A 24,729-nucleotide genomic window follows, 5' to 3' on the forward strand; every position below is an offset into this window, starting at 1 on the left:
TATAAATTGACAATACCGGAAGTATCACCGATCACTTTAAAATTCGGCATACTTACTAATTTTGACCTCGTAATCACGAATCTGCAGTTAAAATTTGGCGGTCATGTCTAGAAATTGCAAAATAACCTTGTCAAGACGTCTTCCTTTCCGCACAATGGTCTTCCTATCAATGTTGCTCAAGTGTGGTGCAATAAGTGAGTGTTGATTTGCATGTGAGGATATGGCATCTTGCGTAAAGGTGGAAAACATATTTGCCCCATGAACCATTCACGGTAAGATTAGGTTAGGTTAGGCAAGCATAGTTAAAATTAAGGGTCATCATAAACATAGTTTTGAAACGCTAATCATTCAAAAAAATAGTTGTTTTCTTCATAAATCAAGGGTGTTTACTCCGTTCACGAGACCCACTTTTTTCGACTTATTTTGCAATTTCTAGACGTGACCGCCAAATTTTAACTGCAGATTCCTGATTATGAGCCCAAAATTAGTGAGTATGCCGAATTTGAAAGCAATTGAAGATACTTCCGGTATTGTACATTTACTCCGATAATTTTATTAAGAACTCTGATGTTTCACAATGGTGTTGATGGTAATAAAACTAGGTTTGGTTTAATTTTGATAATCTTTTATTGGTTTAATTCTCATAAAGTTCTATTCATTTTAGGTAAGAGCACTCTCACAACTGAAGCATTGAAGCAACATGATGCAGTTCTGGACTACAAGAGTAATGCATCTAGTGAAACCAGCAGTCAGGATGATGAGTTGTTTTCATTTGGAGGAAAAACATTCAAAACATTTGAAACATTTGCATCAGATTGGAGTGAATGTTCGAACCCTTCTTTTGGAGGGTAAGTAACTAAATCTAAAAGATGCATGAGCTAATTTAAAATTAATTGCTAGTATGAGGAACAGTATGAATCTCTTGCAAGCAATTTCAGTTAATGAAATTGATATTGATGGATGTGCAAGAGGAAAAGCAATCATATTTTTTTAAAAAAATGTGCTATTTTTACAAACTTAGGGAATTATACATATTGGAATTATACATATTTTATATGAAGGTGAAATTGCTTTGTTTTCAGCCTAAAGTACTCCAGAAAACTACTTCCTTAACTAACCAGTAGATAAATCAAAAAACTTTTTAATTTTGCATAAATCATTGCATAGCTAGATGGTGGTATGTGTGGTGTTTATTAATTACTTATGAGCAGGATGACAAGGGTGAGAAATTATCAGTAAGAGTCAGCTTTTTCATCTTGGTCCATAGTTGGTTAGTAAACTCTTTATTTTTTGTTTTGATTATTACAATTTATGATGTTGATGGTTAACTTCAATCTCAATCTTCAATCTCAATCTTCAATATAAATGAAATATTGGCCCAAGTTCCCTTTGTTTTATTGCGATTTCATCATGCTACAAATGCGATTTTTACGTGGTTCGATTTCGATGTACGTCTGTTAACACATACTGCGGAGTTTTAGCGATTATTTAAGGTTTTGTTCAAAATATTATTTCGTGGTTAGTTTCCCTTAGCATTAAAATAAAGTCCCTAAATGCATTCTACTAAGGTTCCGATTTACTTCTACATTCATTCCCACGCTTCTACGATATTTACTGTCGCTTGTCGACTGAGAATATCTTGTCCATGGGAAGTGTGTAAGGTAATTTTCAAGTTGTTTTTTCAACATAAATAACCTTTTTCCAAGTCCAAACAGTGCTCATTACTTTAAGGAAGGTTCACATTTCGTGTGACAATGGTATCCAAAATTCTTCGATAATAGTCTTTGTGCTAGAAGAAATCATAAAACAATCAGAACCCTTACTGAAATATTTAATATAAATTAAATCTTTATTGTAAATTAGCCCTTCTGCTTTGTGGTAACAAATTTCATCCTCATTGTAAAAACAAATTCTTGAACTCCTGACCCATAAATTGTAGTTCCAAGTTCTTTGAACTTGTTTACTCAGAAGCAATACAAACAAGTGGTCCAGCTACTTGATATCTAGTGACAACATTCTATTATCAGCAAACCTTGGTTCATGCGAGCTCTGAATGTCATACTGTACACTCCAAAGTATAGAGAATTCATTGAATTGAATCTTGTGCTGTGCAAGTTAAATGAGTGCTTGGGAGGAGAAATTATAATTTTTCTTTTTTAATCATTTCCATGATAGAGAGTGAGTACTTGCAAGGGTTTGCACTGAAACTCAATTAATGGCATTATTCATAACAATACTTTGATTTGTTAACAATTTAAATTTTCTGACAAGTAGTTCAAATTCTACATTCTCTTGGAAATTAATGCATGTATGGTATTTTACACGTTTCTATCTGTAGTACTCTAAAAGAGTTGATTTTCTGATTATTTATTTATTCCAAGTTTCAGATACAGCACTTTTAAGGCCATTACACTGAAAACTCTAACAAATAACAAGAACAAGTCAAGATGGTTTTACGTAAAAAACAAGAAAGGTTAAATATAAACATAAGGCATAAACAAGGAAACAAACAAAGATTTACATATTCATTTTAGGGAAGATCGGAAAATGCTTTCAGGGGCAAAAATGTCTTATGTTTGTGAGTAGTTTATTGTAGAACTGGGGCAGCCTGTGGATCAGAGAGCGCTGTATAAAGGAAAGCCTAGCGGTAGTGTTGTGGAGCAATTGAGTGTTTCGGGTCGATTGAGAGGGAACTCTGAAGTTGAATTCTGTAAGCAGAAATTCCATTGATGATTTTATAGAAAAATTTCATATCGGCCATGTCGCATCGGGTCTGCAGTAACTGGATGGAATAAGAGAGCATCATTTGTTCTCGGTAATGTTTCCAAAAATCACCTGTCAGTCACTAGACCAAGATAATCTCTTCATCGTAACTGTCTTCCATTTTTTGGTTGTACATGTTGGTATGAAAAGTGGAAGGATGATTGCATGGTTTGTTTTTATCTTTCTTTCATAATATTGAAAGTTTTTTCTTTTCATCTTTGCAGATTTTTGAAGAAATTCTCCTCTAGGTCTGCTCTTCACAAAGAAATGCTTGCAGTGTTGGCAGCTGTGACTGAAGTCATAAAATCAAATGGTGGAAAGGAAACGGAAACAGAATATTTTGCTGCACTGGTTAGATATCTTTCCATTATTATAGTTTTTATTTTTATTAAATTTCTTCTTCTGTAGGTATTACTTTAATTTACACATCAAAATTATATATCATTAATTTTGTTTTCTAAATGTTATTGCTTGATGTACCTGGTAGTATGTAATTGCATTTCAAAGATTACCAATACTAATAGATTAAGGTGCTTTTCACATAGTTGAAAAATTAGTAATATTGAGTAAAACATGAACCTGTAGTTCGTTTAAAACTAGTCTTACATTGGTTATGAATTGTGTACGACGTTTAGCAGACGGGAGTTTTTAAAACATGTGCTTTCAGATACGCAATGCTGTACAAATGAATTCATAGAAGAAAAACTTCACCATAAGCGTTTGCATTCCCCCCCCCCCCTTCCTCCTCAAATTATCTAACTCTTATGGATTGTCCCATTTAAAAGAAATAGAGGAATGAACTGATGTGTTTTAAAAAAAAATTCTAAATACAGTACTCTGAGGCTCTTACAATTCTGCAAAGTTTTGTTGGTAGCAGTTCAATAGTTCATTGCAAAGGGAAAAAAAAAACATTATTAAGTACTAGAAAGGAAGCATGACAAATAACTTAGTCTAGCAGTAAGCTAGGTGTAGCTGTTCATGAAAAAACAAGCTACCCAAAAAGTGGATTTTGTGAGCAACATATTTTTCATGTTCTAATTGCACCTATATTGAGATTAAATGTCAACATTGTACTGTGCAAGCCCTAAGCCTCGCGTCAGGTTGAGTTTGCAGCAGGTTTTATGTATTAATCCATGTGAGAATGGAGCTCGGAATCATCCATGCCAGTCTCGTCTGAACCACTGAGCTCTTGGTATCACAGACAATGAGAGAATCGGCAGTATTGCCAACCCCTTAACACACAAAAATCCGTACATGCATGTCAAGCAGAATGCATTTTTGCTTATTTTTGTCAGCTGAACCATACAATTTTTAAATTACTTTCTGCTCATAGATTATGTAATAAATGTGTCCTTACTTAATATAAATCGCGAAATATCTTCGAAACATGAGGGCATGTGTGTATATGTCGAGCATGCACAAAAAAAAAAAAAACAAAGGTAAGAGTAAACGACATGCCCCTCTTGAATTGAATGCAGAGTTATGGTTTCTCGTTTCGAAAAATAAAATTATGAAAATCTTGGATGCTTCGTTCGCAATACATACGTTAAGATACACGTTTTTGCACATTCCCACGCTCAAATGAATGTTGACGCATGCCTCGTCCAAATAATTAACGTTGCGATTTTTAATACCGCGGAGATTCCTTTGTCGTCAAACAACAAACAATAATTTCCTACTCCTAAACTCAACCGCAAATCATTCAACATCCGAGACACAGTTCTTGCGCACATTGACAGCAAGTCACGTCATGCCGTTTTATTTTGGTCTTGTTACCTTAAGGAGGAATATGGATTTAAAACATCTTGTTTGATTTTGAAGAGCTTTTTCCTTCGGATGATGCTCAAAATAACACTCGGGCAAAGCCGGGCACTGAACAGGAGACCTCGATTCAGCCATTCTTGCCGATGTATAGTACGATTATGAATCACGATAAACATAGGGTTAAAATAGTGGGATGTGCAACGCTGGTATCACGCTGATTCCACGTGCTTTGCAATGTATTCATTCTCTCTCGACTCGCTGTTGATCTTCAGCGATTCTTCAGCGCAGTACACACTCCAGTTGGCGAATATGCGGATCCAAGTTCATCTGCACAGTGATTGCAACCGATCGAGTTCGTACCTGCTAATGGATGTATCATTTTGTCTGTATATTACAAATTAAATAACTGTTTTCTTGCAAGTATGCAGTTGTGTCTGAATGGAATCCGTCTCAGCGGAACTATATTCTGCGTGCACGTTTGGATCTACATGTGTGAAAACCTGCTGCAAACTTGACCTGACGCAAGGCTTAGTCATTCCATCCAAAATAAAAGAAACTACAACTCTCTATGATGAGCAGTTCTCATTCAATGGAATTTTAAAAGCATTTTTGTAAATTTAAAAAAAAGTCCACACTTTAAAATTCTTAAGAAAGAAAAATTTAAATCATCTTTTACAAATTTCCAATATTTATATTGTGTTTAAATTCAAGTATGTCATACCTTCATTCAAAAACAAAACTGAAATATCATCTCCGGTTTTCGAGAAGTGACATGCTTAATGCCAACACATGGTACTGGGATGGGGCCATCCTCAAGGTTTTACTTTTTGGGGGGATACCTGCAGTCCCAGCCATCCTTAGAGTGTCAAACTTTGTGATATTATTTGATGAATCAATGTGCCATTGGCTAATTCTTCCACGTTTTCCAGATGACGACCGTAGATGCAACAGAAGCTGAGATGTCTGTGACTGCTGTGCTCTCCCTGTTGGGAATGGGGATCAAAAGTGTCCCACAGAATGTTTTAAGGATTAAATTCGCAGATGCCTCAAAGACATTGCTTAGCTTGTTAGGCAAGTTTGCAGAAAGTGACAACAACGTACTTCTCCGTTCGGTGAGTTTTCACATTAGTAAGTTGCATTCTTTCATTGGTACACAGTTTGTTCTCTTTAATTTATCTTTAATAAGTTTTCGTTACTTTTGAAAATGAATTGTTTGTTGTAGTATTAACTGTATTTTCCCCTTCTTTTACGTGTAGCTGATTGGCTGTTTGTCTGTTCTTCTGAGGGCTCAAGAATCTGCCGTCTGGAGCAACTCGTCTACTCTTCAAGTGTATGATTCCATATTGGCTTTTGTATCACACACTAAACCAAAGGTATGTTGTGTTTGTTTGACTTAGCTAGTAATTAGAATTTTACAACATAACTTATGACCAGAGCCACATATTTATGGTGAATAAAAGATCAAGATTTCAGTACAGAAACTGGACATATTTTGGGATCAGAAGCAGTATATGAAATGGCATTTTGGTGTTAAATTGGCAAATAAAAACATAAAATTGGTTCATAAACTATACTTAGTACATAAGATTAACATTTCACTTCTAATAGCACATTTATATAGTCATCAGAGTATTAAGTTTATTCCTGTATAAAGGGGTGCATTTTTGCTTCTCAAATATTTCCAACAGAATTAATCAATTTTCTGTGATTTGCATAACTTACAGGATAATTCAGACCTCAGAAAGTGCAGAGTTGATAAATGAAACATAAATATAGTGTTTAAGAGTTGATTTTATTTTTTATTTTGATTTGCATTATTTTACTTCGCTTCTTGTGCCACTTTTTAGCTAATTTGCGAAGATGGGGATGAGTGATGATATGATGAAATTGATGAATGGACACACACAAACATCCATGCCCAGGCCAGGATTCGAGCCCAGGACCCCTGACATCGTAGCACGATGTGCTAACCACTCTGCCACGGGGACCGGCTGTTTAAGAGTCTATGCACCAAGAATTAACATTACAGTGTGTGTTTCACATTTTGTGCTTCAGTCAAAACTAAATATGCATTGCTCTACAAATAACATATTGTTTAATGTTTTAGCAATAAGGCTTAACACCTCAACACACCAATAGTATGCCTATATCACAAAGGCAAAAGTGTGGTGTAAATGTTGTCCTTCACTGAAGACATCTAAAAGTAAACCTCGGTAGCTGCAGTGTTGCAAGCCAATGAGGCTCTTGACCTACGCATGGCCAGTATAATCCTCTGAAGGATTGTGTTTTGTCCTTATATGTGCAGATTGCCCCTTTGCACCTAATATTTAACCTGGCTGAGAAATTTTAGACATCTGACACATGTGTTAATTTCAGTTATGGTAAGGGCTTGATTCCATGTAATGAGATGGGTGCAAGTAGCCTAAGTGCTGATGCACTCATAACTTTCACTTTGCAATGATGAACAAAATTAAAGTAAAAGGTTAACTCTTCACTGTGCCATGAATATACATATAGGATGTGGAGCTCCACACAATATGAGTTAGGCTTTTATTTTTAGAATCCTACTTCATTGTGCGTGTGTGTGTGTGTGTTATAGTAATATACATTTCAAATTCTTTTGAACCAATGTAGTGTTTTGACTAATTTTGAAATGATGTTTTTTTATGACAATTAGTGCAAAATGTTTACTAAAGTAATAGGAGGCGTTTGGACCTGTAAACCCCTCATGTTCTATATAACCATGATGATAACCAAGGGTAGAAAAATACAAGGTGCCTAATCTACATGGTGCCTGAATTTTGAGTTTTTTTTTTCCACGTACGGAAATTTCCATAGCCCTTTTTTGAAGACTATGTGTATCATTAAATCCGAATAATAAATAAACATGGCATTATAAATTTTTGCACTGTTGCTAGTAGAATTTTAAAATCTACAAAACTATGTGGTCATCTATGTATTAGAATCAGGGTTGCTATGCGCCTGGAAAACAGGGAATTTGGCTTGTCAGGGTAAAATTAGGGAATTTTGCAGATCGTCTGGAATTTACATGTATTTTGGAGTCAGAGAAAAAGTTGCAAAATGAACAAGCAGTTCACTTCCATTTATGGATTCGGTTCTTGTGATTCCACTCCCAAAAAAGATTCTGTTTAGAAACTGGTTTCTTTCATTCTTGCGATTCTCTGTGTTGTACAAAATTATGGTTCCTTCGAATTTTTTTAATAAATTTTCACTTTTATAATACTAGATATTAGAAAGAATATCAAAAGTAAAACTTGCAGTCCAGATATCTGATTGATGATTAAAGTACATTGACAATATGATCATAATTATCGGAAAGGTTGGTGAAGATGAGGTTAACCTCTATTATTTTATAGATCTTAGTCTTGTTGGCATTTCCTATAGAATTCCAGTATGCAACAAAGATTTCTCCAGATGCTGTGTACTTACAAATGTAGGGAAGAAAGCAACATTTTCTAGGACACTATAAATCCACCAGAAAATAAAAAATCGTGTATGGTTTATGAACTGTTTTTATATTGTGGAAATGTGTTATGGTGATATACAGAGTGTTTCCAGGCTGATAATACAAACTTTCAGGGATGATGGAGAAGGGCACATTTATCAATTTGAGATCAGGAACCCTGGTCCGGAAACGACTTAGTCGAAAGTTATAAGCGAAAATCGGTGTATGAAGATGTAATGCTTTTATTACCTGCACAAGTTTCACAAGCTGCTACATTCACAACAGTTGTTCAAAGTGTTGTCCCCACTTGATTTCTTCGTGTGGGGTCATGTGAAGAGTCTTGTGTACAAGACACCTGTCGAGACTGAAGAGGATCTCCTGGCAAGAATTCTCGCTGTCTGTGACATTGTTTGAACGACCCCGGTGTTGTTCCAACGGGTACACCAGGACTTTGTGCACCTTTGTAACTTTACATTTTACTATTTGAATTTTCACGTGTTCTTGTGTGTGTAGAATGAAATTTGCTGAAAAGAAAGTTGTGAAAGTGAATATTCATAATAAATAATGGTTTTTATATTTAATTGAAAAACACAAGGTTCAAAATCAAAACATGATTATAAACATGTCTGGAAAAATTTATTTTTGGACTGGAAAACCTGGAAATATCAGGGAATTTCATAAAAAAATCGTAGCAACCATGTAAAGTGTATTGCATAGGTATTCGTACTGTTACCAGTTGAACCTTCTTTAGAAAGGCCATTCCGGCTCAAGAATTAATTGCTTTTAATCCAATATTGTATTTAGCTACATTCATGGCTTATCCTGTATTTAAAAAATAGAAAGAAAAACTCCTGGAAATAAGAATTATTTTTTTGCTTTCCTACCCCTGGTGATAACTACCACTACTGTTTAATTTTTATTCTCATCAGTGTATGTATTTCTCTGATGTCATGCAAATAGACATTCATGTTGACCATAGTGTTTAATCTTTTAATAGGTGAGAAAGGCAGCACACCATGCAGTATGTGCTGTTTTGCATTCCAGCTGCATGATGAAGTCTGAGAACCCTCTGTCGCACCATCCTGCTGCAAGTCACACAGCAAAGTTCTGCATAAAGCAGTTGGAGGATGCCAGCGTATTGGGAGGCTCCACGACAACGCTTCATATGCTAACCATGCTGAAGGATATTCTCTCAGCTTTTCCTAAAACACAATTAAAGGTAATGTACTTATTTATTTATAAGTAATTTCATTTAATTGTTTTTCTTATATGTACGCATTGCTTGCATTATAGAATTATTTTCCTGTAGTTTTACAAAGAAAAACTGTTTTCTTATGCTTGTAATAACCGTAAACTACAGGAAAATAATTCATTTAATTGGCCAAGAATAATTACAACTGTTATTAATAACTTGTAACTTTGAATTACTTACAAAAGTTTCACAATTTTCTAATTATAATGTTCCTCTTAATGTACACAGAAGAGAGAGAAATATTGTTTATATAAAATTGAGTATAATATTTACACACGCAAACAAAATTCATGTGTTCACTTAATCACAGTCATTTTTATCCATTTATATGTGTATTACTTGTGGAAGGGTAGCCCAAGAAACTTCTTAATCTTAGGGTAGTATTTTGTATTGCTCTTTTTTTAAAAATTTAATTCCTGGTTTTAAACAGGTAATAGGATGCTCTCTCCAGTATGTGGCAAAACAAGATATGTAAGTGAAAATCACATACATTGTTTAAGGCAGGTAATGTAATTCAGGATCTCAAAGTAAAGTTAATATTTAAGTCTTATTCATTTTCTCTTTTTTCTAGCTGGCGTGTGAAACCATTTTGAAAGTAATGACGCTGGGGAATGTTTTGGTTACTTGTTGCGGAATGCAAGCTCTGCATGCTTTGTTTGCCCACCGGCCATCCCCTGAGAATGTTACTCCAGAACTGAATGCTCAAATCATATGTGCTCTCTACGATTATCAGCCAGCATTAAACGACGCGCAGCTTATGCTCGCTTGGTTGGCTGTCATGCAAGAAGCTCACATCAATTTGGCAAAGTAAGTAAAGCTTCTTTTGGGAATTGTTTTGCGTAGAATCTGCGTGTTTTACAGGTAATTCTCTACAACCACCTGAGTCATGCTATGATAGGCAGGCTTGGATAGATAAAATTACATCATGCACCTGAAACCTGAGAATGCTTTATACCTGTTGGAAGTCTTGTATAGTAGTCCATACAGTGGGAGCCAGGTGCAATTTCTTGTGTGGGTGATCTTAGGTGGATCACGATGCTGATCACATCATTGCTGCTTCATACTTCATGTCAGCAGTGCCATTCAGAATTGATTGAGACTGTGCCCCATTGGCCTATATGCCTTGGACTGTGCACCATTTAAGTTTCATTTTCCTAGCTGCAGATGCAACCACGTGAAGGCACGTGATTCACATTTCACTGTGGTGAACTGATTCACCTTTCACTGGCAGCACTTTACTTGTCCACAACTCCGACTGCACTGTGAGAAACAAATGCCTGTCACGTGGTGCTGTGTGCAGCTATGAAAATGAAACACTGGTGGTGCACAGTCTGAGGTCACCGCTCTTACACACCACCCTCACTTGGGTTCTCAGTTACGGCATATAGGCACAGTCTCAATCAATTCTGAATGGCCCAAGTATATTCTTGCATGTTTCTCCTAAGTAAGATTACCATTGCTATAATCTACTAGGCTCCCTAATGAAATAGTTGTCACACAGTTGCCTTGAAATCAAGGGATCCCACTTCCAGCAGTAGGCCTATCTGCACATTGATCACACCACATCTTAACATAATAAATAGGGTGGAGCCATTGCCAATGTACCTCCATCAGTCAATATCGGATGTAAGAGAGAGTATCAGTTAGGAGACTTCTGTGGCATTTTGGTCTTGCACGAGGTCTGCAAAATTTCACGTGACCCTTTCGCAGAATCTAATCATCCTGGAAATTATGCAAAATTGAAATTTGTGTGTGGAAAAAAATGATTTTTTTAAATTACATAACAAATATTTTATAATCTGATGTAATTCTTGAATATTTTAAATCAGAACTCTTGATAGAATGATGCATATAATTATAGTGGAATACTTGCACACTAATATTAATCAATCCTTTGAACATCTTTAAATTATTACTAGAGGCACATATTTTTGGTAAATAAAAAAGCAAAAAATCTGTACAAAAACAGTCAATTTCAGGTTCAAAAGCAGTAAATAAAATAAGATTTCGTTCGCTGTTATAGTGCTGAATGATCAGCATATAAAATGACATTTTGGTTTTAAAAATGTGAATATAATCCCAAGTTTGTTTTAAAAACTGCACTTAATACACAAAATAAACATATTCCTTCTAATAGCACATTTAGGTCATTACCAGAATATTAAGTTTATTCCTCTATAAAGGGGTCCATTTTTGCTTCTCAAATATTTACAGCAGAATTAATCCATTTTCCATGAATTGTATAACTCACATGATAATTCTGACTTCAGAAAGTGTTGCGTCTGTAAATAAACTCCAAATTTTATGTTTAAGCCTCGGCTGGATGTTGAAAGAAATCCAAATTTCGAGGGTGTCGTTAGTTCCATTCTAACAACAGTACCAAGAGAACACGAGGGAGGCGCTGACGTGGTGTAGGAGCCCCACAATGCGCTCTTGTATCGCAGACATTCCACATATAGTGTCGCTTATAAAAAAATCTATTTACGAAACAGAAATCTGGTTCCCAGTAACATCATATACGACGTCTGCGATAACAAGCAGTGACGTATTATCTCAGCCAGAGGGGCCCCAGTAACTTGTCATATGGGTCCCCCTCCGAAATGCAGAATTAACTTACTTGCTCGCAGATGTCCATCGATAGGAAAATATCCCTCATCTCATACCTTTGTATCTACGCAGTTTGTCGTAAACGTAGTGTAGCGTGTCAATTGTCTATAGTTATGAATCCAGTAGAAATATTCAGTTGCTCAACCAGTCTATCCTTATTTTACAATAAACATCAAAATTGTTAATTCGTAACCTTTTAGTTTTACACGTGATATTTAAAATGTAACTTCCCACCTAATATTTTCAAGGGGGTCCCAATTCTTTTCATATTGAAATAAGAGCTGAAATGAATTTTCCATATTGTCTACACTTGTTACGTTTTACTTCAAAGGGGACGAAAACCTCAGTTAAAGGTGGGACCCATAGTAAATTATCCCTTTGCTGTAAAGACCATTATCCCATCCTCTGCCACGCAGGGTATACAACGTATGAGTTAAATGTGACCATTATTTTGTGTAATTTTGTAAGTTCATTTTTCTTACAATTTGGCATTTTGTGGACATTTCTGTCAAACTAGTTCTTATTTTCCAATGTGTTATGATTTTTTGATCTTCAGTGTTCGAAGGAAAAATTCCTCGCTGCAAATTTCCTTGTTCGCGTTGGGATAGAAGAAAGGAAAATTCGAGCACTGATGGTCTATTAATAAAAAGGTTCTTGTTTCATGAAAAAGTATTTAAGAAAGTATGATCACTGGTCTATCGAAAAAAGAATGTCAGCATTAAAATTATGAATAATGATGTTGAGGTCTACTAGCCTGTGGCAACCTTCTTTTATATTGTTAGGGGGGGCGGAGGTTTCCGTCCTTCCAAGCTGCATTTCATGGAGTGACAAATTTTCAGTGAATAGAGTTCCTTCGCAGCTTTATTATCTATCACTCAAGACTAGAGTCCGCAGTTATTTCTTCGTAGCAGATTGAAATTTACCTTGCGATAGGTTACTACCGACAATCTAGATATCCGGTTCAAGTATATTACTCACTCAGTATTAGAAGGCTAATATGAGCGACTCTTACGTTGAATCTTGGCCTGGAGGAACCAGGGGATGGCTTAGGGGCTGAAGGCACATTCACCTCAAAGTCCAAAAGAGGAGTGTTTACTATCTTTTTACAATTCCACCAAAACAGTATTTTTTAATATCTGTGTAATATATGTAACTTCATTAAAAAAAATATTTCAAGCAAAAATACAAAGCATCAGGAACAAAATATTTGGCGGGGGGAAGCTTCCCCCTCCTCCAAAAGTGATTCCTGGCTGTGTCCCTGCGTTGAAGTAGAGAAAATATTTCCAGATTCTTCTTCCAGTTATTTTTCAGAGATTCAGACCATCCTGATTTAGTTTCAAGAAGGTACTACAGTGATATAAGTCGATAACAAAAAAATGGGAAGGCATAATATTTGAGGTAAAAGTTAATTTCTTGTACAACGAAGGGGGTAGGGCAGATAACTATCTAACTATTGTACCTCTGTCCCACTCTGGCATCATAATTTTTTTTTGACACTAAGGGGGCTCCTCAATATTTTACTTGCAAGATGGGGCCAAAGATCTGCGCTACCCCACTGAGTGGCTCGGATCCCACTTTAAACTATACGTCCAGTCCCGATTTGCCTTTCTGTGCATAAATTGATCTTAAAACAAGTTTAACAAACAAACTTTTTGCTATCAGTTCACAATCATAAATTGGCTGTGCCCAAATAGTTGGAGATATTGATAAGTGTCCAAAATGGATAGATGCACGTAAAGAGTGAGGTATTTGCAAAATTTTTGGCAACTACTCTTGAAGCATCGATATATTATAAATTGTACATATATAGTCTTCCCACAATAACCAAATATTAGCAAGCAGATGGAGGACTGACTTCCTCTTCCCTTTCAAATACCATTCTGTACATAACCGCTAAACTCGGGACCTCTATTACTCAAGATTAGTCTGTCCGATACCCGGTGTAGGCAAATGGCATAGTGGTTCGGATCCCACTTTCAACTGTAGGTCCAGTCCCGATTAGTAGAGGCACATATTTTTGGTAATTAAAAAATCAAAATTTCGGTACAAAAACAGAGTCTATTTCGGGTTCAAAAGCGGTAAATAAAATGAAATTTCGGTGTTATAGCGGTGAATAATCACATGAAAAGTGCTATATAAAATGACATTTTGGTTTTAAAATTGTGAATATAATCCTAAGTTTGATTTAAAAACTGCATTTATTACACAAAATAAACTTATCCCTTCTAATAGCACATTTATGAAGTTACCAGAGTATTAAGTTTATTCCTGTGTAAAGTGGTTTAATTTTGCTTCTCAAATATTTACAGCAGAATTAATCAATTTTCCATGAATTGCATAACTCACAGGATACTTCAGACTTCAGAAAGTGTCGCGTCGGTATATAAATGGTAAATTTCGTGTTTAAGAGTTAATTTCGCTTTTTGCAGTTCATTTCGCATTATTTCGTGACAAAACATGGTCACAAAATGCATCTCACACCTTTCAAAAACATGAAAAATTAACACTACTATGTGTTTTTTCACATTTCGTTTTTTTGTCAAAAACGAAATATGCATGCCCCTACCGATTAGACTTCCTGTGCATAAAGTGGACTTCCAACAACAAATCAATCAATCAATCAAGATTAGTCAAAAGCAGGCGCGTATCAAGAAATATATTTCGGGGGGTGGAGAGTCCAAACCAAGTCTCAGAAATAATAATAATATAAATGATGAAATTAAAGTATTCACATTAGATTAATGACATTAATTAAATATGTAAATTAATTAATAATGTATTATTATTATTACTTGAATAGGCAAAAATACGGTGTAAGGACAGGGATATAACAACACATATTCTTTATCTAGCTTAGGTGTAGTTAATATTGCAAAGAAATGAAATGAGAAATGAATGTCAAATAGATCAAGGATCAAATATTTATTAAATGTGAATATGGTCCTATTAAATGCACACACATGGCATTTAGACGATTAAGAACGTGTGTTTTATGGAATCATGTCAGCCAAGATACATTTTCACCTCACTCAAGGTCAAGGATTATGTGAATTTAATTGAAATTGTACCAATATCTACAACTGAATGTGAATGCGGGTTCCGTGTCATGAATCTAACCTTTACTGAACAGAGGCAGATTAAATATTTGGTTGAATCATAGAATACATTGCCGTAAATCAATTTCACTGTTGGTGTTTTATTTTCATTTGGTATGAGAAGAAGAAGAAGAAGAAGTATTGAAGGACAATAACAGGGAAGTTTTCCCTTTGTAAAGTCGGCTGGGCGTCTCACTGGCCTGCTGGAAACTAAGATTAGGTTCCTGGGCGTGTTTTGTGAGGTCGGATTTTTGCGGCCTTCTCTCTTCATAAAGTGGCTCTGGGGTTTACCCATTCTCAAATAAATAGGTACCATTGAAGGACGACACCCCAAGGGGCAGGGGAGGCTAAAGGAGGCTGGAGCGTGATGCTTAAAAACCAAAGGATAGAGAATGAAAGTTAAAATAAAGATTGATTGATTGATTTGTGGTTTTAAGTCCACTTTATGCACAGAAAGGCTAATCGGGAGTGGACCTACAGTTTAAAGTGGGATCCGAACCACTGTGCCATGTGCCTCCAGTGGAAATAAAGAGGCAACACAGACTGAAAGAGAGGAAAAGGAAGAGGAAAACCAACCAAAACATACTATAATAACAGAGTGAGGGGTGGATTGAGAGAAATAAAGATAAACATTTCTCACGATGGAGTGAGAAAAGGAACAAAGAAAAGAAACAGTACAGAACGATAAAGAGATAATGGAAGGAAGAGAAACAAAAATATAGGCATACAGAAAAAACTATAGAAAGAGAGAATGAGAAACAGAAGCAAAAGGTAGAAAGCGAAATGGAGAACGAGCAAGTGGAGGGGGAGAGAGAAAGAGAAGGGCAAGAAATGAAGGAAGCTCTATATCTGAAGAGCCTGGGAGAGAGAGCAAAGAACGCAGGAGGGAAAATGGAACAAGACCTAATCGTGAAAAAGATACTATGGTTTTACACACACAGAGAGATAATAGAGTTATAAATAAAAGTTAGTTTTCTGAATTACAAGTTCTAGACTCTCCCAAGTATCATTCCAGCTCAAATGAGGCGAAAAAAAAAGTCGCCCTAGTTTCGAGTGTAAGCGAAATTTTAAAATTTTACTCGCTAAACTGCTGGAAAAGGAACACAATTCAATTGTATTCAAATATTATGCATTACTAAGGAGGGCCTCCCAGGTGGCTTAAAAGTAACACCTTGTAATCAGAGGGCCCCGGGTTCAATAGCCGGTGAAGGCACGCCGCTCCCGAAGGAGTGGTTTGGATCCCACTTGAAACTAAAAATTAAGATTTCACCAGATTTCTGACCGTGATGCACCGCAAGGTCATAAGTCCTATAGTCTGGAATGTCAGTTAATGAATGAATGCTTCCTTAGTTAATGTTACCAATGTCAGGTCACTGTTCAAATTCAAGGGGATTACAGGTAAGTTGTCTCCTGTCTCATTTTCCCCAGCCTCTACATCTTCCAACCAGTAACATAAATTTTCCCCTTCGTAAATTTTCTGTTATTTTTGTGTAATTTGTCTTTTAATTTTTAGGTTCATTTAACGCCGACACGTCAGTCAAAATTGTCAATTTTTACATAATCTTACATTAATTTTTGTATCAAGTCCTATGTTATGCACAGATAGGCTAATTGGGATTGGACCTACAGTTTAAAGTACAAGGTGATGACGTTACCATTATGCGATCAGGGAGATAATTAATTTCAGATGAAATTCATGGTTTGGAAATAAATGTATTAAAATTTTGTTACTCCACACCAATCTCACACAGAGCATTGTCGCCCTATTAAATTTTGCGCTTTACGTTTTATAATAATAATAATATGATGAACGTTAATTTAAATGTTTATTTTATTATTTACTTTGAGCCCCAATAAATTAAAATAAGTCAGTTCTTGGGTCTCAGCGCAGCGCAAAAGATTTAGTATAAGTATAATTATTGTATTAGGTAAAAACAAAAGTCAAAATGCAAAAATGGGAATCTCTGAACCACCCTCTTCCATCCTACATTTTCTTCAATTCCCATTATGATGCATATAACCTAGATATGTAAAAAAAATCGGAGAGCATCACAGAGTAAGTCAACGAAGTAACTGTCTTTCTTGTTTCGGATCAGACTTGTACGAACCGACGTAATTTGTGTAAACTAAGTGATGGCGATTCACTTCCTCGACTTCCAAGACTGTCTGTCTTGTATTTTGAAAGTAGCCACCCACTGAAGGAATGAATGCACTTCCCTGAGTTTCCAAGGTCTTTGCGCGGACAAAATATAAACCAGATGTCAAAGCAAGATAAGTTTACAAATTGCGGTGTGAAACCTTCCCCCTCCCCCTCCTCCGCTCTGAGCGGCACATGACCGGTGCCGCAGATGGGAGCTTACACTTCAGAGGGTTGCTTGCCCAGAAGCGACAGCAGCGCCATAAGCGGAAAATCCTCGAACTTGCAGAAGGCGTGGGAACTAAATACTTGTCTTTTTTTTAATAAAATTATGTAATTTCTGTTGAAGATATTGTGCAAACGCTTGGAATTATCTATATAAATTCACGACACTAAGATGCACAATATTGAACTTAAATGCTAAAATGGTTTAAAACTCTTCAAACGCCCCATTTAAAGCTGCTTTCAGATCCAATTAATGCTGAATTTCCAATTTTTTGTACGCCAAACTAGAATCCCAAATTGTTTTTTTATTCATTACATCATTCTGTGTATCCTTCTAGAAAAGCCTTGCAGAGTATCATCGAAATTGGAAGCATATGTTACGAGATTTTGTCAATAGAAGGAGAAGCAGTTTTCAGCTGTTGAGAGAAACATCCAGCCGAGGCTTAAGAGTCCATTTCACATTTTCTAGTTCATTTCGCATTATTTTGTGACAAGACAGGGTGGGAAAATGCATCTTACATCTTTCAGAAATGTGAAAAATTAACATTATAATGTTTTATTTAACATTTCGTGTTTTCGTCAAAATCAAAATATTAGGGATGGGACCGATTAATCGGTACTCTATCGGTATCGGCCGATAGCAGTTTATCAGTAAAATTACCGATTATTTTACCGATCTGATATATCGATAAATATCTGATAATTTAGTGCAAAATTCTGCCATTTTGTTGTAATTTTTATAGATAATCTCCATGCCCTACTTTCTAAAAAAGTAAATGTCTAAATATGCAACTTCTCTTTCACTGCAGTCACCTAGAAACACACATTTATTAAGGAGGTCAATGAACCTTTCAGGTTCTTCAAGGACCATTTCTAATTTTATATCGGATTGGTAGAATATCGGTTTTCGGTATCGGTAAATTTTATATCAGTACTTTATCGGTATTAGCCAAAATTTCATATCTGCCCCTGCAAAATATGCATTCCTCTAATTATTACCATTTTCAAGCATCGGTATCGCTATCAGTGAAAATTGGTACAAGTATATGTGTGGGTATGGGCTCAGCCCCTTGGCCCCTTCAGGTGTGGATTTAAGGAACAAGAGTATTACGTACTGTAGACTGTAGTAGAAAAAGTAGGAAAATGTGTACAGTGGAAGGTTGTACACAGGTTTCCTGTTGGACCTGGCAATTTACATCAGATTCCAAATCTTATGATGTGCCACGATGAATAATTATCAACCTAACGCAATTAGTTACTGTGCTTGCTTGTAAATCTTGCGAATAGTGTTTGTTCATTATGCCTTATTTTGTGATATTTTCTAAAAGTTAATCGTAGTATTGGATATGCAGTGCCTTTGGTTGTATGGACATTCTATGAAGATGCAAGTCATACGGTGGAAACTCAATTTTACGTTTTTCAGGGGGCCAAGGTGAAAGAACTTAAAAAATGTAAAACAGAGGAAAATTTTATAGCGATTTACTATGTTGAGACGATCAAGATTGAATGTGTAAAGCAGGAAAATGTAAAAGAGGGGTTCCACTGTAAATAGTTCATTTGTACAATATTGATGTAATGAAGAATTTAACTTTTTTAAAAAAAAAAATTCAAGGATAAACTTGGACCTGTGCATGGGAAATCTTCAGAAGCTGTTTGCGACCTGTATCCAGCTGTGGCTCTCGGACAGTCAGGAAATCCACAACAATGTAGCCCTCACGCTTAAGGCTGTTATTATGGATTGTGTGCCACCTGCTTGCGACAAAGGTGGCAAGAAGTACATGGGTGTTCTGCAGAAGGTCTTCTCAGCCCTCGAGGATGGACTCAAATATCAATTTAATTTGGCTTGGAAATACATCCTTCATGTGCTAGGTGTAATGTTCTCGGTAAGTGTTTTCAAATGTAATGTGTACAATATTACTGCTGATTGAAAATTAGATTGCATATTGATGTTATCTACATCATATCTGTTTAGAGTACTTTCTCATGGCTTCTTTTTGAACACACAGAAATCAAAGTCCATCGTACATATGCAATGAAATCGATACTTTTCTCACTTATTCTACATTTAACTTTTATTGGCTGGAAGCCTCTGCTACCTATAGCCCTCTCGGGACAGAAAGTTATCAAGTGTGCTCTTTCATGTGAGTGTCCCTTCATCACTTTCATTATATCATAACTCATTCTCATCTTTAGTCTAAAGTGGCAGGAAAGCGAAGTAAAATAAACCAAATAATCTCTTTCTCTCTGTCGCAGACGGTAACGCAAATGCCTGGTAACTTCATGGTCAACTGTACTCATCGCTTCCTTAAAACTAGCAGTCAATTCGGATCAAACTTGTACTGGCTACGTTTTAAAGAATAGAAAACCACATCTGATCACACAACTGAATTTGTTGGTTAAATACGTATAAGCTCATTGTTATCGTGATTGTCAAGCAATTGCACGGAAGTTTTAATCTTGACGTTACTCGTACTGGCTATGTTTTAAAGAATAGAAAACCACATTGTTGATCTGAATCTGTTGGTTACAATACTGTATAAGTTGATTGTTGGCAAGGTGATAGAGATTGTTGAGGGATTTCTTACATACCTAGCAGTGGAACGACAGAGGAACAACAGAAATTATGAAAAACTTTGAAAGTTCGTCTTAAATGAGATCTAATGACTCAACGGACTAAAAAACCGTTCGTAATTCGTGGTAACCGAAATTCGCGTTTACCGATAAAACTTTCTATAAGATATAATACATCCCTGCCGGGACCAACATTTTGTTCATGTTAACCAAATGTTCGTCTTAAGCGAGTTTGTGTTAACGAGGGTTTACTGTATTGCCAATTTTCAGGTTTTAGGTCATTTTCCCCGATTTTCGGCATTTTTCAGTCATTTTTCGTAATATTTGGTGTATTGTTTCATCATATTTTGTCACTTATTTCATTTTGATAATATTCTTGAGTCTTTTCATTAAGGTGAACATAGACGTATATATATCTCGCAGGATTGCAATTTACGAGCAAAATAAATGCTGAACTGGTGACAGTCTTTGTTGTGTGGGGGGAAACTACTAGGTGTCCGTCTGGGGCAAACTCAGATTTAAGATAAGATTTTTTCCATTGGAAATCCTCGTTGCATATTTTAATTGAATGTGCATATGGTATCATTTGGTACCTTCTTTTTTTTGAAAGCAAGATTGCATTTTGTTTAATTTCCTTTTCATTTCAATTTTTAACCTGAAACTAACATTTTTTTTCCCATTCTATAGGTCATATACCTATATTTTTTAGGTCATCAACTTCTGCTCCCTACCCATAACATTTGTGACTTATGTTTGAAGATGTATTTCAAGTCTCAATATGTGAGATGGCAAATGTAGACTCCACACCTTAAATTAAATATTTCAGATAAAGATACCATTGAATTGAATTAGAATTTTATGACATATTGAAATCATGCAGAACTTTTATATTAATAATATATTTGTGTACGTGTGTGGGTGGTGAGAGGCGGTAATACGTAAGGTTGAAATAGAGAAAACATCTGTTTGTGCCCACCCTTATAGTTGGAAAGTTTGCCTTGAAAACCAGGAATTGTTCTTAAATTTTATCATGGTCCTAGAATGGCCACCCTGCTCTCCCCCTTCCCATCCAGGTGTTCTCTTCCATTCTCTTCCTGAGGCAGGTTGTTCACACGTTTTGTATGTGTTTGGGTGATAACTGGGTTTGTGCTGGTTAAGGCCAGTAACCCTGTCCTCCTAGAGGAATTTCATGTGTGTTGTAAACATTTACCATTATCAAAGAACAAATAGCTAGTTTTCATTCATTAAACTTTTTTGATCTCGCTTTTCAGGTTGCTGGTGATAAATGTTACAGCTTCATGTTACCTTGCTTAACAAGTCTAGCACAGCTCAGAGACTCGACGAACTTTTCTTATACTGTGGAGTTAGAAGAAGCTGTAGGGAAAGCTATTAAATCAATGGGTCCGAGGATTGTTCTTTCTGCTATACCCCTGAATGTAAGTACTGACTAGTGTTGCAATTTGTGTTTAATACTGTTGCTATTACCACCTTTGTCACTTATCTGATGTAATCAGCGAATGAGTATAATATGAGTGAGAAATGCTTATTTTTAGAAACTTTCAGCTATTAAAAATTCTGTCTATAATGCATTCAATAGAAGTGATTGGAACTTTCAGCTACATTCATGTAAAAATAATGTACAACTTATTCTGTCGATACTAGAAATTAAATGAGGTATTGTACAAGGAATTGTTTTTGCTAATGTAGAATTTCGAAGCTGTTATTCATAGTCACTGCACCATCAGTGATTCTTGGTAGCATTGTCAAAATTAATATTTAATATGTAGGAATATAAACTTTAGGCTAAAAGATTAAAAATCAGCAACTTACGTGTGTGAGTATGAGATTTTTCGTACTACGTTTCGGAGGTTACACTACCTCCTTCTTCAGGTTGAAACGATGTTATTCAGACACCTGACATGGTGCCTCGTCGTGAAAGTGAAGGTTAAGGATTTAGGTTAAAAAGTTGCATGAAGGACACTTTCTAAAAAAGAATATAAATTACACATCTAAAACCGCGCAATACTATAAAAAACAAAAGAACGTCCAAGGCTGAAGTCGGCGAACTGCCGACCAGTGCTCGGGGTAGGCGAATGCACGGTGTCAGCCCATACCGGGGAAAGAAAACTTCCCCTCCTCATTCCTTCCAAACTGGGGCTCGGGAGTCACCAATCCAAGGAGAAGTCGACTTCCACCTCGGCGGCTTTCCTAACCTCAGGAGTAACACGGAAGCCCATCTCGTCCCTATTCACTGCGGCTTTATCCCATTTTTTAAAGAAATTAACCCAGCCGCCTTCTAAATTCCCATCGTCCCTATTAAGTTTGTTCCAATTTTTCGCGCATACATAGGCAGCTTCATATACGTTTCTGTCTAATTTATTGTTAACCTCCCTAATAACTTCCCTTTTAGCAATCTTATGTCGGTTAGCCAATATGTGTTCAGATAATCCTGTTTTGGGTATGCCCTCCTTTACGTCCTTATCATGCTCTCCCCACCTAACTTGCATACTTCTCCCGGTCTGTCCCACATATTCCTTTCCGCATTCACACACTATCCTGTACACTCCCTTCCGCTCTTCAGGGTTATTGCGCCTATCCCCTCTCCCTTTCTTATAGGACGTAAAGTGCTTTTCAATACTCCGGGGCGCTCTTACCCCACATTTTATTCCGTAACCCCTCACGGACTTTTCAATTTTTTCTGAGACCCCCTTAAAATACGGGATCCCGACAAAATATGTGTTCTTTTCACCGTTTCCTATCTCAGTTTTTTCCTCCTCTCTGTCATTTTGCGATGTTTCTTGTCTAACAATCCTTTTGGCTTTCCTAGCTACTTTTTCCAGGTCGCGGATAGTGTACCCATTCTTTACCCCCACCTTCCTTATCCATTCCCCTTCTTTCTCTTTCTCTTTTTCGTCATTGCACAGTCTTTCGGCGCGAATGAAAAAGTTAAGAAAAACATTTAATTTAGTCCTATTCGAATGTTGGGATCTCTTATGGAGGTACAGCTCTCCAGCCAACGGTTTATGGAAGACCCCGGTTACGATCCGTTGTCCGGTTTTAGTAAGGCACAAGTCAAGAAAGTGGATCTTTCCGTTGGCCATATCTTCCCTAGTAAACCCAATTCTGGGGTCCTGCTTCCCCAATTGGTCGAAAATGCTGTCAAGTTTGATTTCATTCCCTATGATGAGGATGTCATCTACGTATCTCCCATAATACTTTACCTCCCCCTCCCCCCTACATGCTCCATAGCGGCTTTTTCGACGTAGTGCATGAAGATGTTGGCCACAAGGCCAGAGATGGGATTGCCCATGGCCAACCCTTCTTTTTGTCGGAAGATTTTATCGTTAACGTAGAAGTAATTGTACCCCGTAATGAGAAAAAACCACCGGACATACTCCCAGGCGACCAAGATTTCAACGTTTTGGTCAATCAACCATCTATACAAACAATCTCCAGCTTTGTCCCGGGGGACACTGGGGTTGTGCCTTACTAAAACCGGACAACGGATCGTAACCGGGGTCTTCCATAAACCGTTGGCTGGAGAGCTGTACCTCCATAAGAGATCCCAACATTCGAATAGGACTAAATTAAATGTTTTTCTTAACTTTTTCATTCGCGCCGAAAGACTGTGCAATGACGAAAAAGAGAAAGAGAAAGAAGGGGAATGGATAAGGAAGGTGGGGGTAAAGAATGGGTACACTATCCGCGACCTGGAAAAAGTAGCTAGGAAAGCCAAAAGGATTGTTAGACAAGAAACATCGCAAAATGACAGAGAGGAGGAAAAAACTGAGATAGGAAACGGTGAAAAGAACACATATTTTGTCGGGATCCCGTATTTTAAGGGGGTCTCAGAAAAAATTGAAAAGTCCGTGAGGGGTTACGGAATAAAATGTGGGGTAAGAGCGCCCCGGAGTATTGAAAAGCACTTTACGTCCTATAAGAAAGGGAGAGGGGATAGGCGCAATAACCCTGAAGAGCGGAAGGGAGTGTACAGGATAGTGTGTGAATGCGGAAAGGAATATGTGGGACAGACCGGGAGAAGTATGCAAGTTAGGTGGGGAGAGCATGATAAGGACGTAAAGGAGGGCATACCCAAAACAGGATTATCTGAACACATATTGGCTAACCGACATAAGATTGCTAAAAGGGAAGTTATTAGGGAGGTTAACAATAAATTAGACAGAAACGTATATGAAGCTGCCTATGTATGCGCGAAAAATTGGAACAAACTTAATAGGGACGATGGGAATTTAGAAGGCGGCTGGGTTAATTTCTTTAAAAAATGGGATAAAGCCGCAGTGAATAGGGACGAGATGGGCTTCCGTGTTACTCCTGAGGTTAGGAAAGCCGCCGAGGTGGAAGTCGACTTCTCCTTGGATTGGTGACTCCCGAGCCCCAGTTTGGAAGGAATGAGGAGGGGAAGTTTTCTTTCCCCGGTATGGGCTGACACCGTGCATTCGCCTACCCCGAGCACTGGTCGGCAGTTCGCCGACTTCAGCCTTGGACGTTCTTTTGTTTTTTATAGTATTGCGCGGTTTTAGATGTGTAATTTATATTCTTTTTTAGAAAGTGTCCTTCATGCAACTTTTTAACCTAAATCCTTAACCTTCACTTTCACGACGAGGCACCATGTCAGGTGTCTGAATAACATCGTTTCAACCTGAAGAAGGAGGTAGTGTAACCTCCGAAACGTAGTACGAAAAATCTCATACTCACACACGTAAGTTGCTGATTTTTAATCTTTTAGCCTAAAGTTTATATTTAATTGTGAGTAATTCGCACATTATCAGTATGTTATTAATATGTAGGGGCGTGAAGTTTTTGTTTTATTTTTCCCTAAATTTTGATA

General features: G+C 36.8%; 1 protein-coding gene across 1 annotated transcript in view; it reads left to right on the plus strand.

The window, feature by feature from the left end:
• Positions 1–24,729, plus strand: part of LOC145981612 (RRP12-like protein) — a 58,328-nt gene that overhangs the window by 736 nt on the left and 32,863 nt on the right. The window contains exons 2-9 of the mRNA XM_083114980.1: positions 665–848; positions 2,988–3,114; positions 5,457–5,639; positions 5,784–5,900; positions 8,991–9,212; positions 9,817–10,052; positions 18,922–19,192; positions 21,152–21,316. Of these exons, the coding sequence (XP_082971106.1) occupies positions 665–848; positions 2,988–3,114; positions 5,457–5,639; positions 5,784–5,900; positions 8,991–9,212; positions 9,817–10,052; positions 18,922–19,192; positions 21,152–21,316 (1,505 nt within the window). The remainder of the gene's footprint in view (positions 1–664; positions 849–2,987; positions 3,115–5,456; positions 5,640–5,783; positions 5,901–8,990; positions 9,213–9,816; positions 10,053–18,921; positions 19,193–21,151; positions 21,317–24,729) is intronic.

The sequence above is a fragment of the Lepisma saccharinum genome, chromosome 29, assembly GCF_977018435.1.
Source record: "Lepisma saccharinum chromosome 29, izLepSacc3.1, whole genome shotgun sequence".
NCBI lineage: Eukaryota > Metazoa > Arthropoda > Insecta > Zygentoma > Lepismatidae > Lepisma > Lepisma saccharinum.